This window comes from Carassius gibelio, chromosome A18 (assembly GCF_023724105.1).
Source record: "Carassius gibelio isolate Cgi1373 ecotype wild population from Czech Republic chromosome A18, carGib1.2-hapl.c, whole genome shotgun sequence".
Taxonomy (NCBI): domain Eukaryota; kingdom Metazoa; phylum Chordata; class Actinopteri; order Cypriniformes; family Cyprinidae; genus Carassius; species Carassius gibelio.
The window spans coordinates 18,800,919-18,822,117 of NC_068388.1; the positions used below are offsets into that span (position 1 = coordinate 18,800,919).

The 21,199-nt window shown below is 37.2% G+C and overlaps 1 protein-coding gene across 1 annotated transcript in view; it reads left to right on the top strand.

Annotated features, from left to right (window-relative positions):
- The first annotated feature begins 1,060 nt into the window (after positions 1–1,060).
- LOC127933975 (protein FAM214A) overlaps positions 1,061–21,199 on the top strand; it is a 32,358-nt gene continuing 12,219 nt past the window's right edge. The window contains exon 1 of the mRNA XM_052531103.1: positions 1,061–1,880. Coding sequence (XP_052387063.1) covers positions 1,769–1,880 — 112 coding nt within the window. The 5' untranslated portion in view covers positions 1,061–1,768. The remainder of the gene's footprint in view (positions 1,881–21,199) is intronic.

Below are 21,199 nucleotides of genomic sequence, written 5' to 3' on the forward strand. Positions count from 1 at the left end.
GTCAGTAAACTATTAGTATAGTTTTTATACTGCAATATAATTATATATATTTTTTATAAGCACTTTAATCATGCACTGAAACAAATGTCTGTATTGGCTTATGGGTATTTTTATTGAACACATTATAAAAAACTGGATGCTGAATTAGTCAATAGATCGACATACTTAGAGAGCAAAAATAATTTATACAAATAGTAAACTATATGTATGATGTAAAGTTCATTTAAAAAATGAACAGAAAAGAAAAAAAAATATTGCAGTTAGCCTATATCCTACTTGCAGTGTAAAAACTAAACAGATGGCTAAAAGTGTGAAACTAGTAAATTAACTTTCACTACAATTATAGTTGCAATACTAAAGAAGCACTAAGATATTAAGGATGTAGGCCTATCCTAGCTCAGAATTTACTATTTAGTCCCAGGCAAGTGTATACAAGTATACTACTAGAACAATTTAGAAGAAGTAAGTAGCCTACTTACATAAAATATACTTGGAAAATGCATTTCACATTTCTTCTTGAGTGTAATTAGCAAAATGTGTGTCATGGTGTGCTGAACTTTTTGCTATTTTATTTGCCTTTATTTTGTCATACGCACTTGCACGTCCTTGCAGGTCCTGGTTTTCTTTTTCTTTTCTTTTTTAAGTTTAGCTACTTAATGAATTCTAAGTAGCCTAGACCTCTATTTTTTATTTATTTATTTAATTTTTATTTATTTATTTTTTTTGTAAGGGTATCCTCACTATATCACTCTACTATGGGCCATTAAAGTCTCATGTATCAAATGATACAAAACATAAATCACATATGCAGATTTTTAGATCTCACTTATATTTTTGTGTAAAGGTAGCCTAAAATAAACTTTTAAATTATCTGAGTTTTATTTCATTTTTCTTACGGGGTTAATGCAGAATAGCCACATTTTGCATTAAAACGTTTTAACTCAGAGAAGTTGGCCGCCAGAAAGCTAAAAGTGTACACGCGATGCCGCGGTTACGAGTTCAGTGACCGCGGGGCGGAAGTGACGTGAGGTCTAGGGGCGGGACAAGCTGTTGTTGGGACACATGACGATGTCCTCCTGCATTTGTTTTGACAAGCAGAGAGAGAGAGAGAGAGAGAGAGAGAGAAAGAATATGAGTTTATGAGTATATGAGCTTTGTCCCTGCTGAGCATTTAATCTCCGAGATATCGTTTAGACAGCTCAAAAACCTAGTGTTGTAGTTTGTCATTGCTTCATGCAGTTAGTTTGCTGAACTAGTGCGTTTAGTCTTTCGTCACCAGCGTTGTTTTTATGGGGAGGGTTTATGTTCAAGTGGTCGAGGAGGGGGTTTAGAGCTATGAGGCACTTTTTGTTGGCTGAAGTCAGACTCATCACAGCCACATAGCATTTCTCCAATCTGGAGGAGATGATGTTGGTGGTTCTTTGTTAGTGTCTGAGTCTGTAGGTCTGTGGTGACGATGATCCGGGGGATACCGATGCGTCTCATGTGGCTTTAATTTGAGCAGATCAGTGGCACTTGAGAGACTGGTGTGTTGGCACTGGAGCTCGTTTGGCATCGGCAATGAGGCGACATGCAGCGGAGCTTTGGGATATTTAGCTAGATCGAGACGAGAGATCGCATGTTTATTTAGATAGACCGCTGTTGTTTTGATGGATTAGTTCATCAGACCGCCGGACTTTAACATACAGTGGCGTATAGATCTACGATTGATCTTACAGCTCAGATCATTAATATCCGAATGGCTGAATGCCAGATCGATAGCTAACCGATGTCTAAGGGACGAGTTTTAAAGTCTAAACCAAGATCTGAAGACGGAAGACGGACCGCAGACATCCTGGAGGGGATCACGGTGTCTGTGACGAACATGAAACCTGACAGAGGTAAAATTAAATAATAATAAGGAGAAAAAAATGCGTGATTACATGTATGTTTGAATGTCATCGGTATGTGGCCCCTGACGTCACGGCGCTGCAGTATGTTTGTTTCATGCATGTGCTTTTATAATATTCAGATGACACATTGCAACACTGTCTTGTCATTTTCAAAGCTTTGGCCGTCGCTTTCTGAACGGAAGAAAGCGTCCTAGATCAGCTGTGTGTGCTGTATGTTGTAACACACACACACTTCTCCCAACACTGTTTAGAATGGTCCACTCTATTAAAAAAGCGTGCCCTATTTTCACTACAGTTATTGTAACGTAATGCACTCGATGTAACTTTACTTTGTTACATGTTGATGTCTTTGGCAGGAAAATATTTATATTTGTTGCACATATGTTTGTTTTGGTAAGAACAGTTTGTATTTTTAGGTACATGTTTGTTTTGGGGTTTATGTTGATAACAATTTTTATTATTTGTGTACATGTGTGTTTTGGTTGGCTATATGTTTATTTGGATATGGGCTTGTATTTGTTGGATACAGACTTGTTTTTTTGTTTTGTTTTTTTTTTGAGAAGGGGGGGGGGTATTTGTTTAGAGCAGAAATATTATGTCAGTTATTATACAGATTTTTTAAGTCTTCAGAAGGAAATAACTCAGGAATGAACAGCTGAAAAAGTGACAAGCGTTATACTTGTGACCAAATTTTTGAAATGTAATGGCACATTTTAAGATGGCTACCATGTCTAACTATGTCTAGATGATAGACCATCTAACTGTTGTACATTTGGTTCTCAGTTACCATGTTTGGACAGGCTGAAGACATGTTTGGATGTAATTTGGCCCCTGTGACTGTGGTTTGCCCCTAGTGCCATGGCCAAAGCTGCCAATTTACAATAGCAAATAAACAGGCCTGACTAGCCAGATATATTTTTGTTGGAACATAAGTTTGTTAAAAAAAATAATAATAATGGAATGAGCTGGCTGCTTTGCTTATATGTCTTCAGAGTCATTACCCTCTATTGGATTTCTCCTCATGGATTAGAGACCTCTTTGTCTGTCTGCTTCTTAGAGTGAGAGTTGATTACCATCAAAAGACTGTTGTGGACATATGACATCCCTTCTGTGCTATTGTTATTTGGGACATACTGTTCCACTGATGGAAATAGCAGGTTGTTCACTTACACCAGCATGATCTCGTGCTTTCTTTCGTTTTTATGCTGGAACTTAAAACAATGCACCAAACTTGTTCTATATTCAGAATATGTCATTCGAGAGCTTCCTTTTTTAAAAGTGCTGTTTTGAGCAGGGGTTTCTTAGATTCTCTCTTGTCTCGGGCATTAGGGTGGCCCTCGGAATAAGCTCAGACATTTAACAGGATCACGTTGCTTCCTCTGGACTCTATCGCAGCTGAAAATCAATTTGTCTGGACACCAATAAACATTTCTTGTTTGACTTGTAAACAAACTCCTTTTTTTTAATCTTTGCTCAACAGTATCGATCTTGAGATATTTTTATTTATTTTCTGAGAAAGTTGTGCAGATTTCGGAAAACATGAAACTGAGTGACAGAATTTCTTCGGTGGGTTATTATTTATTAAAATACATTCCATCTCATGTGAGAGCTTAATGGTATGCAGCTACTTTCAATACACCCATAAAATTATTCAGTTGGGCATCCTGAGATTTATTTTTTTGTGTATGTGTGATATAAAAGTTTTTTTATCCATGATATCATGAGGTGGAGAGCTGTTTCTAGATCCAGGAACTTTGAGTTGTGAAGGCCATGTGGAAACATGTTCTGTGAAGAATTAATGATGTCACAGTTTTGTCAGAGTTCTGGAATAACCAGTTGGAGCAGGCCTGCTACAGTCAGCTGGGAGAATTCAAAGTGTCTTGCCTTGAAGTCGAACAGCTGTTGATTATGACACAGATTCCCCAGAGCTGGGCGGAGCGGGGATGTGTGTATGCAGTGGGAAATTAGTTGTGTTAATGGTTGCTAGTTTGCGTCTTTGTTTTGCCTTACCAGGGCTTAGATTATAACCAACCAGTGGTCTGTTTCCCGAAAGCACCTATGGTTGCAAGTAGTGTTGTCACGGTACCAAAATTTCAGTATTCGGTACCGATACCAGTGAAAATCCACGGTTCTCTGTACCAATTTCGGTACCAAAGCAAAACACAAAAATAAAAAAACTTTTTTTCACTAAAAATAAAACCAATGCCATTTTTTATACTTATTCACAATTTTGTTTAAAGTTTTTCTACAAGTAATATAATTATGAAAAACAGTAAAAAAGTTTCACCCAAATTTAATTTATTTTAATTAATTAAATTTTAACACATTTTATTTTTTTGGTAAATAAAGGGGATTTGCTATTAAAATTAATTCTTAAAAAAATAGTTTTATAAATTCTTTTCAACAGTAGCAGTATCAAATACATTCTACTAAATAATAGTAATATTTCTAGCACAATGCCTTTATGTAAACATGAACTTATTTTGACAGGTTGCCTTGAATACCTTTAAATTGACACTGGTTTTACACAAATGAAACGGTAAAATGCTTGTAAAGTGACTCAGAAGTGATTTCTGGTGATGTTGTTTATGTATTTATGTCCTCATTGAGATGGCAGATGCTGAAATGATTGCAAGCGTCGTGCGCTTCAGTCTATGGAGTAAACAAACCCACACGTCTCTGCCATTCATTCATTCACACAGAGACACGCAGAACATGCAGGATTCAGAATTCAACCAACTTTTGTGCCGTAAATTTTACAGAAACTGGTTCATATGGAGATTTGATTTGATTCATTTATGCTAACTTTGACAAATTCCGTGACTGCCCATATTAAAATGTAAGTTTCATTTTCATGACTGGATTTTGAGATTATATCCACATTTTCTGCTTCGCGGAAATCATTGCGCTGTATGTGTCAAGAACCGCGTTGACCGGATACTCGGTACCACCGGTACTTAAAGAAACCTGGTACCGTGACATTTACATTTTTTGACAACACTAGTTGCAAGTTCGTCATTACCAATAGACATTCAGTGGAACTTGCGTTCATAGTTAGATAACGATGCTTTTGAGAAACACACCCCAGGCTTAAAGGCGCAATATGTAATTTTTCTGCTTTAAAAATAGCAGAAATCACTATATCTATGTTATATATATATATTTAGTTGTTTACTTACATCATCCCGACAGTTTCCACGAACTTTCAAATCCGGAGAAAATTATAGTTTAATTAGAAGACACGGCACGTTTCTTTATTTCCGTTTTGTCGCCCGTCTATGGCGTCATATAAACTTTGACCCCTCTAGTTTATCTAACTTCCTGCGGAACCGCCAAATACAAAGGTGAACAGAAACAAAGACGAGACGAAGAAGAAAAAGTAGTACCCTTGATCGAGACTATTATATTTTATATTTATATTGTTTATATTCGTATTTAAACCTCAATCAATAACTTAGTTATGGATGATTATGCTTTGCCTGCACGTTCTTTGAAGCGCAAACGCACGGGTGAAATAAATGACCCGAGATGGTTTTGGGACAAGAGAAGCAACAAGACACGGGTAAATATTGGAGTTGCATTTCCAAGATAGAGAGAGCTTCGTGACAAGCTGAAACTGCAGAGAGATGCCGAACTCGCTTGCATTCTGATAAACAGGTATGCATCCATTCAGCTAACTGTATCTATCCGTATATTTTGTGAAACGATGATGTCTTGTGTAAAACACAGACGGACTAGCTCTCATGTAAATCTACATTTGTTCTATATCTAGCTGAATAAAGTAGCTTCAAATGCAGATCTCTAACTTCTTTGATATCATAGTATAACGTAATTATAATTATTAACGAAAGGCGACGTGTTTTTTTTTTACATATATTACTACTAGCTAGATGAAATATTGATTTGATGGGGTCTCATAATTCATATGACGGTTTCATCGGGCGCACGCGCCTGGATCTCAGTTAACTTCAGGTGTGTGTTGTGTATATCGGTCTGGCTGCGGTGCCTTTTACAAACGCAGTTAAATTCAAGGTGATGCGTAGACTGAAGTTTGGCTCGGGTGGTTGTGCTGCCATACATTTATTTATTTTTGGAGACTCGCCACAATTTTGAAACTGATCTTTTTTCAAAAAGGCTTCATTGAATAAACACGAGTAACGTTACTTACTGCGCGTTTAATAATAATAATAATTCCTTACATTTATATGTTTAAATATCAAAACGAGGCACAGGTGTTTTTATATCGCTGTATTTCTGAAGGAAGACTTGCATGTTATATGCCTGATAAAGCAGCGTGTGAGCGTACCAGCTCTGCTTCGTTTACAGCTGTTACTGGGGAAACCTCTATTTCTTGCGCTTTATGTCTATGCTTTAAAACATCTCCTGTTGGCAAATAATGAATTTGCATTTTCATTAAGTCCGCCTGATCCACGCAGCAAACATTTTGTTTGTTTTCAAAAAATATCTACTCTAGAGGGACTTGGCTGTTGTTATTGATTCTATTTGGAAGTCTACCGGAAGTTAAGTTAGGTCCACAAAAGCGCTCATGCACAGTAGCGTTTGTTTATGTTGTTTCCGTTGAAACCGTCTCTCCGTTCGAAAAGACGTGACTGTTAGAATGAGTGAGGAATGATAGGGAGCGACAGAGCGCGTGTTCCAATGAACAACAACTTCCATGAGCCTACGCTCTTTCCCGACGTCATCAAAGTACGTCTTATGTTATTATTTTGATTGAGTGACCCCTGGTGGCCAAAAATTCCATATTGTACGTTTAAAATCCTTTGTTAGAGCAACAGGCTGTTTGAAATGCTTATAGGAAGATTTCACTTGAAGTCAATGGATACACAACAAATCGACATTTAGAAAACTTGTCCAAGACACATGCTAACCAAAAATCTAAATACATTTATATTTTGCATAAAAAAGCAGAACCATTATATGTTTTAAATTGTGAATTTATGTGATTTAGAAAATATAATTTTTGCACAAAGCAAAATTGTAATCTGTTGGTTTGAGCAGCATGAGATAGCAGCATTGGCTCAACCAATGGCATGAGTTTGGGGCTGGGCTACCATTAGTGCAACAGTGCCTGCTCCCTTTTCCATGGCATTATTTCCAGAAGTATTTTTCAACATTCATTTTTACCTTAAAGGGGTCATATGATGTTGCCAAAAATAACATTTATGTTGTGTATTTGGTGTAATGCAATGTCTTATGCGGTTTAAGGTAAAAAAAAAAAAAAAAAAAAACATTATTTTCCACATAATGTACATTATTGTTTCTCCTCTATGGCCCGCCTTTCTGAAACAAGTCACGTTTTTACAGACACAACTTAACCACTGATTTCTAGTTGTGTCCTCTTTTGAAGGCCAAACAAAGAAGCTTCACTTTCACAATGAAACACAACATGGCAGCGGCAACAGTGAGAAGTTATGCCTTCTTTCTTTGCATGAACACTTGGGCGGCATTATGCAAATCTTCCCACATTGCGATGTTTTTGTGAGATTCACCAAAGTAAGGCATTTTGTACTGTTCTCCACTGCATCAGTCCTTGAAATGTGGAAGCAGTCAGCAGACTTGCGTAACCTCTCTCTTTCATATGACCATTTGCTCTTTCAGTTGAGGGGCAGACAAGCGTGATGACATCAGTTCCTGTCTGGATGTGATCTTTAGTGATGACCAATGTGGCTTAGTTCAGCTCACTCTGAACACTTAAAGGGCAGGTTCAGGAAAGGCCAATCTGTTTCTAGACCAGTATTCTCACTCAAATAGCTGCACACACAGAAGACCCAGCATGAAGTGATGAGGCCATCTGGACCTGTGGCTTTTCTCTCTGTTCATGTAAACACTCACTGTGAGCACTTCTATTATTGGAACGTGTACAAGCTGTATACGTAAACATGACCCAACCACACCTGAGCAACTCGACTGAGCTAGCAGGACCTGAATGGACAGAAGAGCAGCTATGCAAATAAAAGAAGTGGTGTCTCATTTGCATTTGCAATGGCATTTTGTTAGCATTTTTTTTTAGTTCTCTCATTAATAGATTTTGAGAACATGAAATGTTGGGCCCGTTGCACTTCCTAATGACTGTTTAGCAGTGCTGATATGATCATATACTGTCTTTCTTTTCCACACAATATCTTACCAGTATTTTAGATCCCAGAATTTCCTTTTCTATATATATATATATGTAAGTATGTATGTATATATGTATGTATGTATTACTTGCACTTACTATTTAAAGTCAGGTATTCATTGGAGGGACATTGTCATTCTAGAATGCATTTGGTTGGTCAAAAACTTTTATAGGCTTAAAACCAAGCAAACAAGATAATCAATATTGTTTTGTCTATTTTGGGAAAAGACTGCACATTTAGTGTGCACATGTCTGTTAACGGTTTGTTTGTTAACTTTTTTTTTAGGACTACATAATCATATAGATGAATTTTTGCTTTCAATATGCTTTCAGGGGTCCTTAAAAGCTCTCAACCTTTTACTAACCTGAAAAACATAGCGAACCCTTTATTATCTTCTGAACGTGTCATCTGCATTTAAATAAAGCAGTATTTTGAAAAGCGGTGCAGAGAATCAGTTTAATGCTAATTTCTCAGCTCAATGAGCGCTTTTTGGTAAACATCTTTGGTTTACGATGAGATTTTCCACCGTCTGCTGCGCCTCTGGTGCTCTCATTTGAAATAAGCTGGCGTGAAACAGATGGGGGGAGCATATTAAGAGAAAGTGTGAGGTTGTCTTTGAGGCATCCTGAAATTCATCTGTGATGAGCTCTTGTGAATATAAAACATTGCCTTAGACCTGCCGGGTTAGAGGATAACACGCTCATACTTTACTACTACTACAGTATTAATTATGATGTCTTTAAGCATAAAGCTACAACTGAACTAGATGGGACAGTTGTTTTTTTGTTTAATGTTTTTCTCATGGGCTGGGAATTCTGGGATGCATAGGTGGAATTATGGGTTATCTGTGAACAATGGCGAAGAACGATGTATGCGAAGGCTAGATGTGTAACACCGTGTATCATATTGTTTTTCACACTCTGATGATTGGTGACCAATATTGGAATACATTACAAAAGTGCTGTTACAATTAATTGGCTCTATGGCAGAAATCTATTTATTTGTGGTAACATTATGGTTTCATCAATCAATAAGCTTTTATCTCAAATGAGGACTTGGATCATTTAGGAGAATGCTTGTGGTTGAGTGTTGTAGCAGAAATCTAAATACCTCTCCAGAAAAGAACAAAGCAGTGCCATGTTATGATGTTTGGACCAAATATCATGATATTAGCATGTTTTTATTTATCTGACACCAGTAATCTGCATCTGGTTTAAATGGGCCTGTCATCTAAAGTTTGAAATGAGCTGTGTTTTATGGAGAGGATGTTTTCAGGTGTTAAAGTTAGAGTCTGTTTTCACATGATCATGATGAACTCTATCCTGTCCTGAGATTCAGTGGAGGATTATGCTGAGTTTTTTGTTGTAAATATAAACCTCTAAATCTGTCCCGTCACTGAACACAGGTTGTGATCCCTCAGTATCACTGTCACACATTTGGTTTACTGTCTTGGCTGTTTTCCTCTCACACTGTGGGCCAATGTGTATATCTTTCCCCTCTTTCTCAAATTACAAACAGATTATCATCTTCTGCAAGTCAGCCCTGCAAAACATTGTAAAAGCAGATCTGCACAGCTCTGTTCAGAGTCACAATGTTTACATTTAGTCTGTTGCTATTGACGACAAGGATCAGTTGCAGTGGTGGCCTGGTTTATCTGCATCTCAAATACTCCGTGACACACACACTCACTCCAATCAGCTGATCGGGGGCTATGGAAAATATAAACACATGCTCCCTTGTGACAATGGGTCGCTTTAAGCGTGCCAAGTTATGGCAGGATGCTTCAACACAAAGCATAAATGTGGATATGTTTTAGCCAATAGGTTTTATTGTAATTTCTGTTTTGGGCACAAATAAGATGTCTGACCCAGCGCTTTATGGCTTTAATATTAGATAGGTTGTTAATTATTTTATGTAATGGTTTAGTTAAGGTCCTTCACTACATGAAATCCGAATTGAATATATTTACTTCCTTGATTTATTTTCCTGGAATTCATTTCTGCATTTCCAGAGAATTTCTATATTAGCAAATAACACTAGAGAAAAAAATTAAATAAAATAAATCACTGCATGCCATTAGGATATTTTGAGATGCTTTGACAAAAAGCTTTTTCAAAAGTAGAAACTTTCCATGATCCAGTCAGTTCCCAGTGGATAAAACCAACCATCATTTGAATATCCTGTTTCTATTACGCTACCTAAGTAAAATGGGTCAAATGCCATTTCATGTTGACTTTACAGCCAAGACCTTTTAAAGTCCAGTTTTGACCAAGTTTCAAAACTGATCTTGACTAGTTTGTTTTGATTTTTGATGTTGTTTTAAGAGCAGATTTTGTTTTTAAGTTTGCCCATTTACAAATAAATGAGGGGTCTGTCATTTTTAGAGTAGGTTTATTTGACAGAATACCAATCAAAAATTATATAAAGGATAGAAATTTAATTGCATTTCAGTGAGTGAAATAAGTGATCCCCAAGCAAAAAATGACTTCGTACTTGGTGCAGGAACCCTTTGTTGGCGAGCACAGAAGACATTTTTTGTAGTTGTCACCAGGTTTGCACACATCTCAGGAGGGACTGTGGTCCACTCCTCTTTACAGATTCTCTCTAAATCCTTAAATTTCCTTGGCTGTCATTTGGTAACTCCAAGTTTCAGCTCCCTCCACAGATTTTCTAAAGAATTGAGGTCTAGAGACTGGCTAGGCCACTCCATGACCTTAATGTGCTTCTTCTTGAGCCACTCCTTTGTTGCTTTGGTGGTATGTTTCAGGTCATTTTCATGCTTGAAGACCCATCCCTGACCCATCTTCAGTGTTCTAGCTGAGGGAAGGAGAACTTTGTGGGCACTGCAGGATTTCAGTCCATTGTGGCGTAGTGTGTTACCAATGTTTTGGTGACTGTGGTCCTAACTGGTTGAGATCATTCACAAGCTCCTCCCGTGTAGTTCTGGGCTGATTCCTCACCTTTCTCATGATCATTCTTCCCCCATGAGGCCAGATCTTGCACGGAGCTCCTGAACGAGGCCGATTGATGGTTTTGTGTTTCTTCCATTTCTGAATAATCGCACCAACAGTTGTCTCCTCACCAAGCTTCTTGCTGGTTGCCTTGTAGTCCACTCAAGCCTTGTGCAGATCTACAATCTTGTTTCTGACATCCTTTGACAGCTCTTTGGTCTTGCCCATGGTGGTGGGAGAGGTTGGAATGGAAGATACAGATTGTGTGGACAGGTGTTTTATACACCTAACGATCTGACATTAGGAGTAACTTCTTAAAGTTGCAGGACTAATCTGTGTTCCACATGGGAAAATAACCAAACTGTGGGAGCCAGAATTCTTGCTAATTGGTAGTGGATCAAATACTTATGTCACTCACTGAAATGCAAATCAGTTTCTAACCTTTATAGAAGTTTTTTTTTTTTTTTTTTTTTTTTTTTTTATTATTATTATTCTGTCTGTGTCTGTTGAAATAAACCTACCATAAAAATTATAGACCCTTAATTTCTCTATAAGTGGGCAAACCTACAAAATCAACAGGGAATCAAATAATTGTTTTTCATAGCTGCAGGAAGCATATGTGTGTCTGAGGAAAGGTGTGTGTGATCTGCTGTAAAGCTCAGTATAAGGAGACTGGTGATTTATGGGTCCTGCAGGCAGTTTGAGGGTTGAGTTCATGAATCTTTTTTTGTTTGTTTGTTTGGGTATTTTTTTTTTTTTTTTTTTTTTTTTTTTTAGCTCAGTCTAATTTGGGGCATGTTTGACCTGCAAAACTCCAGGGCTTCATCGGTGTTGCATGGTCTCTGCTGTACAGATCAGATTTTCTCATGCTGCTACTGCTGATAGTCATTAAACAGGATCTTTAAGCCATCTAAAGAGGTTTCATAGGTTTCCTAGTCTGTGGAAAGTAATGATAATAACCAATTATATAACCAGTACAATTGACAGTTTGCAAAGCCCCAAACCCAAAAGTTCATAAAGTTCAAAAAGTTTATAAAGACATTGTAATTTTTGGTGCTTTATCCTTATATCTTTGAAGCAGAGATCCAAACCACATTTAAGGAGAAGAATGTGTTCAGAGTTATTATTATTTTCGACTCACACAGACACCTAGCAACCACCTAGAGCACCTCAGCAACTGCTTAGGATCATCCTGGCTTTCACAGGCTACCATAACTTACATTCTCTTTAGAAAATGTCCAAATCTAGTGTTGTCTTACTTGGGTTTAGGTTACTCAACCCAACGACTCAACTGAATTCAGCAGTTTCATCACTCCCCATGCATTTATCAGTCACACAATGATGTCTGTGTCATTCTCCCCAGGCACTCTTTGCCTCATGCCCACAGCTTTTGTGTGTTTTCTTTTGTCTGGGTTTTGTTGTTGCCAGTAAGTGTGTTGTTGTTTGATCCTGTTACATACCCAGCGCATGAAAGACATGATTCATTGTGGTATCTCACACAAGCGACTCTTGTCTACAGTGTCTTTTTCTCACCTAACATTTTTGCTCTATCCCTTATACTTTTTCACATGACAGTGTCATGCATCCACTCAAACACTCAATGAATGAACAAGTTAAATTTAAAATTAAATGTATTCAATTTAAATTAAATTTAATTACATTTAATTAAATTTATGCATTTAGAAGACGCTTTTATCCAAAGCGACTTACAGTTCTTTCAGGCTATCAATTCTTACCTATCATGTGTTTCCAGGGAATCGAACCCACAACCTCGCGCTTGATAGCACAATGCTCTACCAGTTGAGCTACAGGAACACTAAATATTAAAAATAAAATGTAAAAATGAAGTTCTCACAAAAATGTCAATGAACACAGCTGGCCTCATTGACTCGAGGTTAATCTCTGAAAACAGATGGAATATATAATATATAGTTAAAATGTAGTCAGATGCTGTTTTCAGATATGTTACCCGTCACATGTTGTGGTGGAAGATTGTTTTTCAGATTCCTGCCTATTGTGGAGACAGTTATAGCCCTGGCAAAAGGCCATTACATGTGCTTACATTTTTCTGTCCCTTAAAAGGATAGTTCACCCAAAAAAGAAATCGCCATAATTTTTTTACCTTAATGGCATGAATCTCTTTCTTCCGGGGAATACAAAAGGAAATGGTCTGATGGAGTGATGTTTACACTGCTTTATAGCATATACAACTTTTCTGGTGTTTTTTTGTCCATTTGGCACTTGATGGTGCAATAAAAAAATACTATTGTTTCTAATTAACTTTTTCATGTTTAAATCATTGTATTGCTTGGCATTTGTTTGCAATATTTAAATTTTTTATTTACTGAGTGAAAATTGTTTCAAATGTCAGTGTAAATTAAAGAGAACAGTACAAACATTTTGTTAAACACCTCTTTTTGTATTCCAAAAAAGGAAAAAAAAAATCATATGAGTCTAGAATAACCCAATGGTGAGTAAATGATGACAGAATTGGCATCTATTAAACTATTCCTGTAATATTCTTAAGATTCCCTCTGTTTCACTTCTAAGTGGAAGTCTTCGGGTTCTTTGTGTCCCGGCTGTTAATCAATTATGTAAATTAAATTATGTGGTCCCTTTATGTAACACCCCCAATGACTGTTTGCAGACATGATTAAAAGCTCAGGTTAAATAGCTATGCTAGAGAACAAATGGTTTTCAGCTCACTATATGAACACAATAAATCTTAGTGTGTTTGCAGTCGTGTGTTTGTATGAGTTAGGGAGCTTTTTCGGCAGTTCACTCAAGCCCACATCCAAGAGTTTAACATATCGTGCTTAAAGGTATACATTCAGAAACCATTGGTTGCAAACATCTACACAAAGCCTCTGCATTTTCCAAAACAGAGTGTGTGTTCGCTTTCTCACACTCTGGCCCACAGACAGGAAACTGTATTCACGGCTTGGCAGGAAGCCACCGTCCAATCACAGCGCAGGGCTTGTTGCTATGTGAGTCTGGAGTCTGCCCTCGCTTAACTGACAGGAAAGTTTAGAGACGAATCTAAGGGGTAAAGGTTCCTCATGCATGTGTCGAGGTGATTTTTATTGTTGCCTAGAAAAACAAGACTTAACTGCAGATTTCTCGACAGAGAAGTAGGACAAGGCGGGAACTTTGTTGCAGACAGCATCCGTTCGAAGGTCAAAAACAGAAGTAAAGACAACATTTCACCTCCCATGAGAAATAAAGCCAAGTCAATAGTTGCCAGGCATTTGAATTTGTGTAGGATTTAGCGTACAGGGTGAATTGGTGAAAAGAAGGCATGGAGAGAGTTCAGAAGGGTGAATGGATAAAGTCTCTTTGTATTTACAACAGAGAACAAAGACGCCATGGCAGCCCATGAAAAAAAAAAAAAAAAAAACCTGCCCTGACAATTACAACACACACACTAGCTCTGTCCCAAAATCTATTGAACTGCCTACCTGCAGTCATTTAGGATATTCCATAGAAGATAATAATTTTAGCTTCAAAGATTTTGAACCAATTCTAAAGCAGCAATCCCCTAATGCAAGAGTACAAAAAAACAAAAGAAACATCTAAAATAGTTGACCGACAATTTCATTCAGTGCAAAGTTTTTCTAAGTAAAAATTTAATTTTGGTTATTATTTACGTGCATTCATGTTGTGTCAGAACTGTATGACTTTCTCTACTCTGTGGAACATACGAGAAGATATTTTAAGAACTGTCTGAAGCATTTTTGACCATAAACTGGAAGTCAATGGCCACCAAAACAGTTTGTTACCAACTTCTTTTGTGTTTTCTACAGAAGAAAATGGTGGAAAGGGTGAGTAAATGACGACACAATTGTCATTCTTTGTGTATCATGCTGTTAGCTTAGCAATGTGCTAAAATTGTTTTGGAGACAGTGAGGAGTCTACACACAGAATAAATAATTAAAAATCAGTCACTTATGAGGTTCATGCTGCCTTTGAAGGTAGCTGTGTGTGTAGGCAGTAGACAGCAAGGCAGCTTACTAGGGTTTATAAAAAAAGCTGCTCTGTTTCTGCTGTGAAGTACATCATGGTGTGGTTGGCTTCTATTCATGGCCTGTTACAGGAGGTAATTATAGGGATGCATTTAGATCAGCCAGAGAAGTTGACCTATCTGTCTGCTGTCTACCATCTTGTCTTTCTTTCTCTTTCCGTTTCTGTCTGATCATTTGCCTACTGGATCAGCCAAAATGTTCCACGATGCCACCACCATCTTTTTTTGTACATGTACTACAATATCTCACTAAAGCATGTTACCCAAAATCAAAATAGGATTGGTTTAGAACTGAAGATTTAAGTTTTAACTATTTTACATTTGTGACTAATTCATATCAGTTAGTACAATCTCAATCGTATGTTTTTTTACAGTCTTTCTCTGGACAATTCAGCCCCCGCATCGATATGTTCATTGTGTCATACCATCCTTGTTCATGATGCTATTACAGTAAACATGGCAATGTATGGCTGAAATGTACAGCCATAGTTTTTATCATAGCTGTTAATTATTTTTGTATAACCTGATTGCCCTTCAGACCCTGGCATCCAGACTCATAGAAGGCCCCCGCTGTCTCACTACCCATCTGAGTACATTGAGGACATTTAATAGCAATGGACTTCAGACAAATTACTTCATTTAAAATGTTCTTTTATGTCTTAAGGTCAGTGAAGTCTAAAGCAATGCCTCTTTGTGCCAGTCAGATCAGTGCCAGCGTCCTTTAACCTCTCCCATGGGTGACACACTGCAGTACTCATCTGTTCTCCTCTCACACTAAACTGACATCATCCTCTTCTCCTGTCCCCTCCCTTCTTTCTCCCCTCTACGTGATGGATTCCCCTCTGTTCTTGTGTTCTTGCCAAGAGATGCAGTATTGGCTAAAGTCACTCGCATCACTGAGACATTTAGAAAGACAAATTAGTATGAAGGGTCTGTTCTGCGCTATAAGAACAACATCCCTCAGAGAATAAAGATGACATGTGCTGCAAAGACCAAATCTCAGAGTTTGATGTGATACTGTGTCCTAGGCCAAAGCTTTATAATTCCCATACGAATGGACCTAAATGTCCTAAGATGTAAATGAGGCATTTAGACTCATTTTATTGAAATGACATCTGTGAAATGACTTTGATACTTTCTGAAATGCATCACTTTATGAAAGCCAAATAGATTGCAAATTGTATTTTATGTTCTTTCGAAAGGACCGGCTTTGAGAAATGCATAGTAAGAGAATCACAGTACACACACAGGGCTGCTTTATGTGTGTGTAGCTGTTTTAGAGTGTGTGTGATCATGTGTGTTACCAAATCGGGCACTGAACTTCACTTCACCCCCACCAATGTGTCCTGACAAGATAAATGTAGACCCTTAACCCCCCAAAACCCAGCTGTGCCAGCCAACACCTCTCACCTCTCTGTGTGTTTAATGTCTGGGTGCCCGTGTGTTTTTATTTATGCATCTTTGTGATTTTATGTATATATTTGTGCACTTTTCCTTTAAAAAAAAAAGGATCTAGGCCAGGGGCAGTATTGGGATATGTTACATTATAACTTTATATACACTAATGGTTAAAACTTTGAAATAATCAAAATAAGTCTTTTATGCTCACCAAGGCTACATTTATTTGATCAAAAATACTGTAAAAACCATAATATTGTGAAATATTATTTAAAATAGCTGCTTTCTATTTTTGTATATTTTAAAATGTCTTGTAAAATATTCTTGTGATTATCATAATAATATACTTGAATAATATATTTCAATATACTTGAATAATATATTTTCAATGTTCCACACAAATGTTAAGCAGCAAAAATGTTCAACATTGATTTATTAATAATAATAATAATAATAATAATAATAATAATAATAATAATAATGATAATAATAATAAAAATTGATAAAAACAATTATGGATAACTAAATAAGAATGACTGCTGAAGGATCATGTTACACCACAGGAATAAATTACATTTTAAAACATATTACAATAGAAAATAGTTATTTTAATATGTAATAACATTTCACAATAATACAGTTTTTTTGTGTATATTTCATCAAATAAATGCAGCCTTGATGAGCATGAGATTTTTTTTTAACAAATATATATATGTATATATTCCAAACTTTTGACCAGTAGTATATCACAATAAAAATAATAAAATGTGTTATTTTGTTAAAAGTGTAATTACTTTAGCATGTTACTGCTGACGCACCATCCCCCAGCACAGGACAGAGCAAAGGTCGTGACCCCTGTGTCCACATGACAGCCCATTGATGAGTGATGCCACCCTGATTTAGAACGCCCTACTTGTGTACGAAAGACCTTGGCTGTGGATGTCACAGAGACCTGCAGCAAGCATCGTGACCTGCTGCCTGTGAATCTGTCTCTGGCAGCAGAAAAAGTGCTGTGTACTTGTTCTGTTGTGTGTGTTTTTGAGTCCTACAGGACCAAAGTAAAGCCTCTCACAGCTGAGAGAGATTAGATTTGCTGCAGGCAAAACTGGATGAAACCAATAAATGGTGCAATTATATTAATTAGGCAAAAGCGAGTGGTGTTTTTAGGTCATTGGGACATGTGTGTTGGCTGTGTATAGATCCTAGTTTGAGTCACGTGTTTTTTTTTATTTTTTATACACACACAAACACACACACACACACACACACACACACACATATATACATATATATATATATATATATATATATTTGTTCTGTGAAGTTGAGCAGAGAATCGTATGCAAAAGGCTCCCTAAATTCCATTACTTTCTAACATTTAAAGATAGAGAATATACCTGTGTATCAGTTATGCACTGAGGAAAACCACACATCTCAAGCCCATTAAACCACTCATAGACTCTGTGTCAGAGCATTTGACGGGGCAAGCCACTTTAAACTACATGTTATAGCATAACGTGTTATGTTAACTAAATCTTGCCAGTTATTTTAAGCCCCTCATATAAAGCATGCATCATATTTAGGACAATTTGCATTATGCAGTTACCCTGCAGCAGCTCACTATATGTCCTCTGCTAATATTCAGATGTGCTTGTATCAAATATATGTGTATATGCTTCGTACCATATCGCCTATTAAAATGTATATCAATATATCATACAAACTCGTTATACCGCCCAGACCTATTATGTAGATGTACTGTAATCACAGCTCAAAGTTTCCTCCCCAGTCCTTTCAGAACACATGGGTAAATCAAAGGAAAAATATTGAAAAAAAATCTAATTTAAAATGCATGTGCTGAGTATTTAGACTATTAATTGTATTTATGTAGGTTTTATATGTATTATGAAATCCTTTAAGGTTTTTTTTGTTTTTTGGACAAAAGTCAACTCAAAATATACCATGTGGTGTAACTGTCAAATAAACATTTATCTTGCGCGTGTGCATGCAAGTAATTAAAAAAAATAACATTTTGGAGGAAACTTAACACAGAAAAGCTCCTTTCCCTGGTATTTCCTCATGTTTCTTAACTATGGACTGTACATAGCAAATACAACTTAAAAGGTGAAGGAAAAACATTTTTGTCACCTGTAATGGACACATTTCACATGTCAGCTAATCATTTCTTTATGACAGTAAGATAGTCCCCTTTTATCTCCCTCTTGGACTCTTGTCAGTCATCAGGATTGCAGTGACGGGTAATGAGACATGAAATCGTCCTTATAATTACAGAACACTGATCACTCTGAACCCAGCTGCCATTAAGAGAAATTTGAGTACAGCAGAAAATTCCCAGAAATCTTTTTCTCCTATGCTGCCGCTGGTTATATAAATGTACAGCTTAACTCTCTCCTACAGTGGCGGGTTAATCTACAGCAGGAGGAACCAGGCAAGCACCCACAATGTCGTATGATTACGCAGAGGTTGAGAAGACTTGCTGTAAATGTGGATAAAGTCTGGTGTTTCTATAAGATACGTTACTGTGTTCTGTCCTCACTAATTTGTGGTGTGCAGTTAGTAGTTCTGTTGGTTTGCCTGTTTTAACAGTATTGCTCTAGCTGTCTTGGAAAAGAAAAACTGTACTGTATTGTACTGAAATACTTTAGAATTCACAACTCAAAAATTCATCCCTAGTTCTTAAAATTAAACCGCAAAAACATCTTCTTAGAAACTTGACATCACCACGAGTTCTTTAACATATAACCACCCATATTTACATATCAGTGCAAAACGTGCCCATGTGCCTTTTGCAGAATTATGTTGCATTGCTTTTTGCATGTTTCACAACACTGTAAAGGGCTAACCTCCAGAGAGTTACGCAAAAAAGTTTGAAAGGAAATTGAATGTTTAGTGAGTGGCGCTACAAACTTAATGCACTAATGGCTAGAACACTGTATGGTGTGAAAATAAGTTGAGTAATAGATATTCTATTGATGTAGTCATCATTTGTGTGATAAGGTTGTTGTTATACTACTGCCTAGTGTTCTTTTCAGCTTTTTAACACATTAAGAAAAGTCAGCCAGTGATATTAGAGGACATTTACTTTACGTATCTTAAAGGTAGTGGTCGAACCGATTTATCGGTGTGGCAATATATCAGCCAATATTCCAAATTTTTTAAATATCGGCATCGGCTAATAAGTCTTTCTGTGTGGCCGATGTTTTTCAAAATGGATTAGGACACTATTTATGCTGCTTCTTTAAAACTATCCTCTTAGATGTGAAGCCAGCACCTGACAGACGGTAATATGACCATTCGTCATTCACAACGTGATGCTACGTACTGTACGTTGTGTTACATACAATAACACTCCGGCCTGAAGCAAAGTCTTAGTCGTACAGTACAGATCCGCATTCCAGCGGCAGCTCCGGTGGGAGACACCGATATAATATAAATGATTCAAACAAAAAGTAAACCGTGTTTACCTCACGAACTGGGTCGACACGAGTAATAATAATACATTTGACAGGAATACTGTGTCTCTGGTTGGGTTTGAATGAGGAGAAGGAACATGTTTTCTCGTGCTCATCTGGTGCGGGTGTTTACCTGGTATTCCCTCTACATCATGGGGAAAAAATGTCCCCAAAAGGACATTAATACCAGTAATTTTTGACATTGTAGGGACATTGTTTAGTCTCCCTGAGGAAAACTGCTTATAAATCACACAGAGTTAAGTTTTTTGAAAATCAAAAAATGCTGAAAACTTTGTGTCAGGGTTAGGGTAAAGGGATATAAAATACAGTTTTTACAGTATAAAAACCATTACACCTATAGTATGTCCCCATGAAACATGGAAACCATTGTGTTTGTGCATGTATGTGAATGTCCAGTTGCATTCTCTCATATTTCCACTTGTACACACACTCTAATAATGCTAGTGCACTAGGGCCTGAAATATCCCTGTATTATATAAGAAACACTAGTCTGTCTTGTCCTAGACCCAACACACATGCTGCTGCTCACTCAAACTCTGTGGCATCTGAGGGTAAAAATGCTGAAATGCAACAAGCACATGTGAGAAAACCTCCAGGTCACGAACGAGTGTTTGTGTGTGGTAGGACAGGTCTAAACCTAGCCAGATCACTGAAGTACTCAGAAGTGACCTACAGTATACTCTCTTAAGACAGAGAATGTGCTCAGGACAGCTTGGACATTGCGGTGAATCAGAGGTTAAAAAAAACAATATAAATATTGTACAGTTTCTAGCACAGACTGATGGTTTTGTGTCATTACACATCAGTGTATCATCATGAGCCATAGGGTTTGATTTGGTTTTGTTTGTTTATGTTTTTGACTCTCAAAGCCGTGATTCCCATTCACTTCCATTATATGACTGACAGACTGCAACGGTTTGGGTTAAAAATCTTTCTTTGTGTTCTACTGAAGAAACAAAGGCACCTTCATCTTGGATGCCCTGGGGGTAACCAGATAAACATAAAATTTTCATTTTTGGGTGAACTATCCTATTTTTTGTTTTGTTAGTTTTTTTCGATGTCTTCCAGTTTTCCTGCTTTCCTTTAGACTGTTTTGCATGATTGCATGAGAAAGAATAAGTTCAGGCAGTTCATAACAAGAAAGAAATCTATGGGGTGCTGGTATTTTGTTCTTCCTTTGTGTTGTATTTTTCTGCCTCTCGTTTGCTCCTCCTCCCCGTCTGAACCCAGTGTTCTGTCTCTCCTCCCCTGCTGCAACATTACCTTTAACCTACATGGGGGAAATACTCTGTCTTTCTCTCCC